Source organism: Oreochromis niloticus, linkage group LG3 (genome assembly GCF_001858045.2).
Source record: "Oreochromis niloticus isolate F11D_XX linkage group LG3, O_niloticus_UMD_NMBU, whole genome shotgun sequence".
NCBI lineage: Eukaryota > Metazoa > Chordata > Actinopteri > Cichliformes > Cichlidae > Oreochromis > Oreochromis niloticus.
The window spans coordinates 59744286-59754240 of NC_031967.2; the positions used below are offsets into that span (position 1 = coordinate 59744286).

General features: G+C 39.8%; 1 protein-coding gene across 1 annotated transcript; it reads right to left on the minus strand.

Annotated features, from left to right (window-relative positions):
• Nucleotides 1-242: 242 nt before the first annotated feature.
• LOC109194473 (interferon-induced protein with tetratricopeptide repeats 1) lies at nt 243-9649 on the minus strand. The gene is made up of 10 exons (XM_025905768.1): nt 9543-9649; nt 7444-7620; nt 6483-6672; nt 6218-6409; nt 4655-4882; nt 2482-2623; nt 2286-2412; nt 2060-2204; nt 1697-1744; nt 243-1015 (listed from the first exon to the last, which is right to left on the minus strand). Exons 1-10 carry the CDS (start codon nt 9545-9547, stop codon nt 803-805), a joined length of 1467 nt encoding a protein of 488 aa, XP_025761553.1. The 5' UTR covers nt 9548-9649; the 3' UTR covers nt 243-802.
• Nucleotides 9650-9955: the final 306 nt, after the last annotated feature.

Below are 9955 nucleotides of genomic sequence, written 5' to 3' on the forward strand. Positions count from 1 at the left end.
GTGAACACAGACATGGGGAGGACACAGTCCAGTGTACTCCTAGTGGCAGTGCCAAGCTCAGATACATGGGGAGGGTTGTGTCATGAATCAGTCATAAAATATTTGACAAATCAAACATGTAAATCATCATGAATGAGCTCAGCACACTGGATCAGTCTGGGTTAACACTGACTGCCCCTGGTGCTGTTGTGTGTTTTCTTCAGTTTTCATGGTGTCAGAGGAAAAAGAATGAGAGAGAGAAAAAAGGTTTTTCTATTTATCTTTATGTGTGTTATTGTACACACTCTGTCCTCTACATTAGAATCAATCCAGACCTTGTAGACTGAGATGAGAGCAGTGGTACATGTAGTAGAGTAGAAAGCTAAGAAGAAAGGAGATGTGCTGCCACCTCCTGGCTGCAGTTAAAGGGTGGAAACTTTCTCTTATTCTTATGAATTAATCAACATTAGTTATATTCTGCAAAAAAGTATTTCGACATGATTTTCCTTTCTACACTTAAACTTAAACACTTAAACTCTCCTGACTTTCCTATTTATCGTTTTTGAATACTCTTCTGTTAAAAATTGTGCAACATTTAATATTTTTCTCCAAGATATATAAACAAAACAAAATAAAAAAAACATACATATGCAAATAACTCATTTTAGGATTTAAAAGCTAAGAGATAAAATACACATTCTAAAAGATTAATTCCATCCTGCTCTTTCTGAGTGTATCACTCTCAAAACAAGATCAAAATACTGTGTGGTTTGCATATAAGATTGTAAGAGTTAGTTATAGCCAGTTTTTGCAGTGATCCTGATTAATCAGAGGATGATCCCTGCAGCTCCAGGCGCAGCTCACACAGAGCAGACAGGTACTCTTCATTGTCCTTGTCATAGTTCAGAGCTTTCTCATAAAAAAAAGCAGCTTTCTTGCTGTCGCCCTCAGCTCTGGCCACCTGACCCAGCAGAGCGAGAGCTTCACCATCACCCCGATTCTTTGCCAGACGTCTCTCAGCGATCTGCTTCAGTTTCTGCAGGAAAAAATAGAGGAACAATGAAATATCAATTTATGTTCCAAAGAAGTAGATTCTGTTCATCTGGACGTAACGTTTTCAGTGGGAGAAAACATTACAGTCATTATGCTTTAATTAAAAAAGCGACATTTTGAAATTTGAACTCTGGAGGCTAAAGGATCTACCTCCCATCCTACATTTAAATAGTATAGGCACCACAAGTAAGCCCGCAGTCTGAGATTTAATTGCTCTAATTGAATTGCTCTGATATGGTACTATAAGGTCTTTAAGATAAGATGGGGCCTGATTACCAGCTTAAAATGTTTCTAAGGGGAAGAGTTTTCGGGGGACAACAGAAGGAGAAAAGCTATAGAGAGGTGTGTAAGACTGCAACTCTGGATAGTCACTTGGGGGGTTTCATAAATTTGGCCAGACTTTTTGAAATGAAAGGAGTTTCGTCCAAAGTGAGACAGATGCCACATCTCCTCACAAGACCTAGTGAAAGACAGTACCACTGGCAGTCACCAGTAGTTTTCAAAACGTAAGTTGAAAACAGTCCTCAGGAGCACAAGTAGGTGGTATTGAACAAAACATTTAAATCATGGGAGCTTTGATATGAGGTTTTGCTCACACCGCATGAGTTAGTAACAACACTGAGTTTATATAACACAGAATCTTTGTTATGTCTCTAGTGCTCACCTTAGCACACTGTCTCCACTCATATTTTTTCAGTGGTATCAGCAGCCCCTGCAGAGAGAAAACAGCAGAAAACTATCATGAAGATAAATCCATCCAAACCAAGGTCATGTGGTAGATGTGAGTGTTGAAATGTTTCACATTACTGCCCCGACACCTCCACCCTCCAAACAAGGCCTGTTAGTTTTTCTTCTTTCATTGTTCTTCTTGGGTTGAAACGTGGAACATTAAGAGGCAGCTGCATGTCTAACACTGGACATCAGCTGCCTCACCTTGGTGTAATTTGCCCTCTGATGAATCAGCTACCTGTCACCTTCATTTTTTCTTCAGTGAGGACCAATCAGAGTCTGGCACCTAGAAACTTACCTTGGTATAGTGAGCGATGGCTTGAGCCTCATTTTTTGTGTGATAAAGATGAAAGTCACCGCAGCGCTGATGGATAGTCTGACAATCCTTTTCCTCCTCCACCTCTGGTAACTTCTTCAAGCACTGCTGATAGGCCTCCTCAGCCCTGAGAAACAAAGAGATGATGAGGAATCTACAGCCAGAGGAAAGAAAGGAGGAAACCCTGCATCTTTGTTTAGACGGGTACCTGCTCATATCCCCTGCTTCTGCACACAGCAGTGCCAGTTCAGCCCACGCCCGGACAAAAGGTCTCTTCCTCTTCACAGATTCTTCAAGGTGACTGATACAAATACGCCTCCACTTACGCACCTCTTCTGTGGAGCATTAAAGGATGTTTTGAGTGGTGTTTATTAAAGGATAACATGCAGTATATTTCTGTGTACCTCTGTTGCTGAAGCGCCTGCGACACTCCTCAGCAATTATTTTCTGCTTGTAGCACAGAGCCAGCTGGTAGTTGAAGGAAGATAATTGATCGCCCCTTTTCAGTCCTCGCTCAAACACAACAATAGCCTCATCCAGTCGATTCTGGAACACATTTAAAAACACTAATCAGATACAAATATTCAGATCAATTTGAGGATAAAAGAAGAAAAAAAACAGAAGAATGGTTTAAACTCTCTTAACAGCTATAAATGCAAACACTGGAAAAGTGATGGATTTGTAAGGAAATTCTCTCTTGTTCACACCAGCAACTTATATAAATGCATGAAAGTCTATTAAAAAAGAAAAAAAACTTGTCCTGGAACGAGGAGGGAAAGGGAAAAAAAGACGAATGGAATCCCTCAGACAAACCCAGACTCCTAGCTCAGGAGACAATCAGGAGACAGACACATCTCTACTTTTAAGATTAGGTTTAAAACTTTCCTTTTTGCTAAAGCATATAATTAGGGCTGGATCAGGATTTCGGCTCTGTGTTTTGTAGGTCATGTGGTTCTATATGCTTCATCAGGTTTTGGCCTCCAACTCGCACTGGAGCGGTTTGCAGGCAAGTGTGAAGTGGCAGCAATTAGAATCTGCACCACTAAATGAGAGGCCATGGTCCTCAGCCAGAAAAGGGTGGAGTGCCCACTCTGATTCAGGGACAAATTACTGCCCCAAGTGGAGGAATTGAGGTGTCTCAGGGTCTTGTTCACGAGTGGGAGGAGATTGGCAGATGGATTGGTCCTGCAGCTGCTGTGATGCAGATGTGATGCTGGCCCCAGTCAGATGTGGTGAAGAGAGAGCATAAAAGTGAAGCTCTTGATTTACCGGTCGATCTATGTCTATACCGTCACCTATGGTCACAAACTTTGACTAGTGACCAAATCTGATTGTAGATACAAGGGGCAGAAATTAGGTTTCTCCAAAGGGTGGCTGGCCTCTCCCTTTGAGATAAGGTGAGGAGTTTGGCTGTCCAAAAGGGGCTCAGAGTAGAGCCGCTGCTCCTCCACATTGAAATAAGTGGAAGAAGATGAATGGATGGATGGATATTCATAAATTTGAAATTTAATCAGTGTGTCTGTACTTACCATGGGAAATTTATGAAACTTCCTGTAAAACATTAATACAAATTTGCAGCAGTGGACGCCACAGTTGACTGTTTACCTCAGGTTTAATGGCTGGTTGTTCTCGTCCCCGAATCAGTACAGTATCAGGATTAAGGAGAGCAAAAACACCCAAAATAGGAAAGGAAATGAAAGCCTAAAGCCAGCCAGCTTCCCCAGAGATCACAGAGTTGTTCTAAAAACTCCCAGGAGCCCAAAATGAACACCAAACTTTTGGAGATTCATATGAGGACAGGTTTTATAACCTTTAAATAAAGTGTCTTTATTGACCTGGCTGCTGTTGATGATGCCCTATTAAGGCTTGTATGGTTGAGGATGCCTTAACCTCCTAGTACCTGGCGTCCACATATGTGGACATCACATTTTGGGTTGTCTAGATCAAAATACTAAATTTAGCTCCACAAGGGCCTGATATCCACTTACGAGGACATTATACTGCCTCTGTTTTATAAAAATTTAAAATGAATGTTCTTATATGTGGCTCTCATTTTTCTTAGAAACAAAAATCGGGTAAAAAAAAAAAATCTGGTAAATCTTGGTTTTACATTCATCGGGTCCCAATCAGCCCAAATATCAAAGAGAAATTAAAAATGCATGCCATGGAAGAGTTCGGGTCTTAGGAGGTTAAAGTTGATGGTGAATGTGCTCTCATTTAAAGAACGAAGCTAATGGCATGAATGGTGGCCCCAGAAAGATTTCCAGACTAGAATCTTGGACTTCTATCATCTGGTACCTTTACCCTCAGGTCAGGCAGAGTTAGAGTCTGTTGGTGGTCTCGTCTCCCCACTGTCACCAAGTTGTTAACATTGAATTAATTTCTAAGTATATCACTGCAGGTGCCTTGACATACTGTAAATACAGTTAGAAAAGTTTCTATGAAGAAAACGTTTTAAACAAACTGAGGATGAGTCTCTACAGACGGATTTCTTAACTTTTGTTTGATCTGCTGTTACTAAGCCAAAGACCCAGTAAGCAGAAGTAAGAATTTATAAGACCAAAGTTGCAGACTTACCCGATTACGTAAGTATTTTCCTGAGTGGCGGAGGATATGAGGGTTATCAGGATCATTTTCTAGTGCTTTCATCACCAGACTCTCAGCCTCTTCGTATTTCTTATAGGCCCCCAGCTTCGCACCCAGCATGCACTGCAGAGCAGCGTTATTTGGGTTGATCTCCAATGCAAAGCGAAGCTGTTTGATGGCCTGGGATTTCTTATGTTTCTGTAAGTTTTCTAAAACCCAATGCAGATGAGAAACTGGTTAGTCCACAGTTTCTTTTGCTTGAATAAATATTAGTCATTGAAACTTCTAAAAATTATACTGACCTAAAGTTTACTCTCATCATTTGGTGCTGTCTTGATTTTAGGAAGTCCTCTTATAGCTCATCACCTATTATCATTAAAGCTGCTGATATTGGGATGGTTGAGAGTTATAAATATCTAGGTTTGGTACTTGACTATAAACTGTGTTTTGAATCTCATGCTGATGCCACTACTAAAAAAGTTCAACAAAGACTGTTCTTTTTAAGGAAAATGAGATCTTTTAATGTCTCATCTCAGATGTTTCTTTGTTTCATAGAAGTTTCATCGAATCTGTGATGTCCTTTTGTATCACTGCCTGGTTTGGTAACCTGATGGTGATGAATAAGAATCGGTTGGGACTTCTGGTAAAAACTGCTTGCAAAATTTCAGGGCATTGGCAAGATGGACTTTTGGCCATTTACAATAGAAATGTGCTGAGTAAGGCTCATTCTATTGTTAATTGTTTGAACCATCCACTTCACAGTGAGTTTGAGTTGTTGCTTTAGAGTACCTGTGAGGAAGACCAAAAGACTCCAGGTTTCTTTTATCCCCACTGCATCTTGTCTCCTAATGGCAAATAACTGTCCTTAGACTTTCTATCACTATTATTGTCATTATTATTTCATATTATTGTTCTGTTTACTTTTATCCTGCTGCTAAACTAATCTCCCCTTGTGGGACAATAAAGAATTTGAATTGAATTGAATTGAGGAGGGATATACCCATATAAGGTAATAAACTCTTCATTCTTAGTGTTAAGATGTTTATACTACACCAGTATCCTTTAAAAGCACAATAAACTTTTTTGCCTTCCAGTAAAAGCTAAATTAAACTATGACTTACTTTTATTTGTAAAAAAAAAAAAAAGCAATACTGTTAAATACACCACATTTCTTCTGTGCTCAGCTGCAGTATCCAGATAAACTACATAATTATGCTACATGATTTTTAGCAATTTAGTGATTCCTGGAGCAAAAAGTAACTTTTTGAAAAACTCTGTTACATTCAAAGCATCTTTTAAGTGGAATAACCTGCCTTATGCAATTAGAGAACTAGCAACTTTTCATAATAAAAAAACATTTAAAAGCCTATTTATACAGTTTTATTAAATATTGTAAGAGGTAATGTTGTGACCTGTTTTCCGCGTGTATTGTGCCTCAATGTTATTAATATTTGCATGCTTATATTTTGGGCCCCAGGAAGATTAGCAACCAGTATTGTGTAAGCTGATGGGGTTCCTTATGAATAAATAAAAAATTCTTATCATAAAACTGACCTGTTCTCCGCAAAAGAGGACAACGGCGTAGCAGGTGTTCCACTCAACATCATGAGTCTGTACCTCAAGTGCTTTACGAAAACAGTCGATGGCTTTTGATATAGAAGACCTCGACACCTTGAAATAGGCCCAGCCTTGTTCCCCGTACACCTCTGGAAGGAGACCTCCTGATGAACCAGTGGGATATTTCACCTGCAGAGGGAGAAGCAAGCGTCAGAGGTTCAACAGCAGTGATCATCATGTTTGATCTGATTGGTGTACATACCAGTATGTCCTCGACTTTCTGACAGTAGCTTTGTGACTGTGCAAAGTCTCCATCATGGTATTTCAGCCAGGCCATGTCTCCATACGTCACAATCAGCCGCTTCTCACTCTCATCACCGTAACTCTCCCTGATGGTCTCCTCTGATTGGTTTAAAAGTTTCAGCGCTTCCTCATGTTGATCCTGAAGATACCTGAGGACCAACAAGTCATCAACAGCTGTTCCACATCTGGTGTTTACAACACCTGACAAGAAACTGACCTGAGAGTTCAACTAACACTTGTTAATGATTCATTAAGGTTTTTATCTGAGGTTCTTGACTCCAGGGTTAGATAATTACTGCATTTCCACCAGAAAAACAAGAGTCCAAACAAACTTCAGGAAACAGATTTATATCAAGATTCTTAAAGAATCAGAAACTTTAGTCCAATACTCCAATGATTTTTCTCTTCCTATCATGTGTATCTATTAAGGTTGAAATAATGAAGTAAATGTAAAGCAAGCTAAAGTTTTTCTTCTAGCTGTAGCTTTGCTATGCTGCATCAATCTGGTAATTACTCATTCTTAATGTTAACTTATGAAGTGAGTTGAACATGAGCAGCCATATCTACTCCAGACAAAATGTTGTTACATGAAATAAAATTCATCTGTGTTAGCAGCAGGAACACTGCTGGTAGGTAACATTAGAAGAAGAAAGACAGCTCAGGGTTGGATCTGATCCTGAAAACAAGACAATCTCTCTATCATTCAAATATAAATCCTGCTGATGCTGACCACAGTTTCCTTTGACAGTCAAATTTCTCTTTGGTCAGACGGACTTCAGTGAGAAAAACTGTCTTTCTTCTGGCTAATGTTAGCTCTTTTCTTCTGTAGCAGAGTCCCAGAAATAAAAGTGTTGAGATTTGAATGAGCAGAATAAATCCACTTTAGCTTTTCTTTCATCAAACAGCTCCAGAAACTGTACCTGCAATAAGCCAAGAGGCTGTAGAAGCAACCTGCTCCTTTATACGGACTCTGATGAAACTCTATGTCAATCTCCGTTCGGGTGATCAGTCTTTTTGGGGACACGTCCAGCTTCAGATCCCAGGTGAAGTGACACTGCAACTGCTGCAGCCTGCTGAGCAGAGCGCTGCTATCTTCACTGTAAGAGAGTCACAAAGAAAAAGCTGTGAGGACCATCAGAGGGAGAGCATCAAACCTGGACTGGCTGAACCGAGACTCACTCAGTGCTCTGACACACCTGAGGATCCTGTTTCTACGACCAGCACATGATCAAACAACCTCACTCAGAAACTCTCATGACAGTTTACCCACACTTCCCAGCTCCTCTCCTTGAGAAAATTCAGTTTATGTGATCAATCAATGAAATGAAAATGAAATTATGTGGAGTGAGACACAAACACAGGGGGACAGCTAATGTTGTGACACAGTTTTGTACTTGTGGAATATTTTTGATATTGTTCTGTTAAATATTTTTTTGTTTAATTCATTTGATCACATGCCAGTGTTTAAATGTCTAGTTATTGATGTTAGATGTGTCATGTTTCGGCTGTGTGCAGGCAGGAGAGGACCCAAACGCAAACTCATGAGGACACGGGAAATAAACTCAAAAGCACCGCTTTATTGCAGACTCGAGGAAAGGATACAAACTAAACTTCACAGTGAGGCACACAAGTGAACACACAGCATGAGGAATGATGCAACACTGATTCAGAGAAACACAGGGCTTAAATACACTGGGAAGTAACGAGGGGATGAGACACAGAAGGAGGGCACAGCTGGGAGAAATCAGAACTGACGAGACAAGGAAGCAAAGCAGGATACACTCACATGAGACAGACCTTCAAAGTAAAACAGGAAGTACAACACTGAGATGCGAACTTGACATGGTGGACACAGAGCAACTAAGAAACACAGAGACATAAACCATAAGGCAGAGAACTCTAAGGACCAAAATACACAGAGGGAAATACTAGGCATGGTACACACACACAAAAAAAATAAAATTTAAGGGAGTAACTAAAGACCAACAATGAGGACATAATTTACAATACAAAGTGACAAAAAACACAGGAAACTCAAAACACTTCATCAAAAAAACAGGACCCTGACAAGATGCATCAGTTGCCCGTGTTTTTTCAGTTACCAGTGTTCATGATCTGGAATTAATATTGTTGAAGAGGTGAGCACTGAAGTAGGCAAGCAGGAACACGGACTCGAACATGCATGCAAGGTAGTTGTGAGCAATCAGGGCTAAATCGTGTGGATTTTGATACCCAAGGATGGGAGGTTTAGGCTGGATCAGTAGTAGAATGAATGAAGTGTATTCCAAGCTTTCCACTAAGTGTGCAGCACTCTGTGCACTCCTCAGTGCAGTGCCATGCATTGCTCTCCAGGAACTGAGATTGTTTGCTTGACACTGTTCAGTCACTGTACAGAGACTCTATGCATGATTGTGAAACAACAAATAAAAGGTCGACTGCACAAGAACTGAAGGGTGAGAGTCCTGAGGTTAAAGTGTTAGTGCAACATGTGACAAGTAACAAGGGACAAGTGACAGCTGGGACTGAAGGGACCAATGAGACCATGTAACACAAAAAAAAGGTCACCTCATCCTCTTATTATGTCATATCCAGTATTCAATTCAACTAATCAAACATTAAAATTTCTAACATGAAACCAACAAGCAGCTCATTATAAAACCACATTTTTGTTTTTCTTTTTAAAATATTTATTATTACTCTTTAATGAGACAAAAGTATTTCCTATTTGATTTGATTTGATTTTAATTTTATTTCTTATTTGACTGATAGAATATTTGATTACTAAAATAATCGATACCTGCAGCACAGATTATTATTATTACATAACAGGTTTATAATTTTATAATCTCCACCTTTTCCTCTTCCTCTGATTCACAGACTCTTGGACTGTGTTACTTTGTATCCCTCTCCGTGCACCTGAGCGCCAGGTAAACTAAACTACTGCTGGATTTAAAATCCACTCAGGTGGTTCAATTTGTGATAAATGACTGACTATTTATCAAAGGTTTGGCAGACTGACCTCATGTTGGAGCAAACAGAGACCTCCTCAGACTCAGCAAAGTGATGACTGAACACGAAGAGTGCGTGGACCGATCTGTGAAGCTGTCACCTCTTCTTCTTCTTCTTTCTTACATTTGTATTGGCGGTTGGCAAACAACTGAAAGGTGCATTACCGCCACCAACTGGTATGGAGTATGGCCTGGAACGACGCTCAAAAAAAAAAAAAAAAAAAAAAAAAAACCCCTCAAACCCTTTCAAACAGTTTCCCTTCCTTTAAAAACTGAAATAAGGCCTGATAACTTTTACTTCCTGATTCCTTTCGCAACAAATCAACAAGATCCAGTTTGATTTTTAGGTTACTGAGATTTTGAATCAGTTGTCTCCTCTCAACCTGATACCTCTGACACTGCAATATGACATGTTCTACAGTTT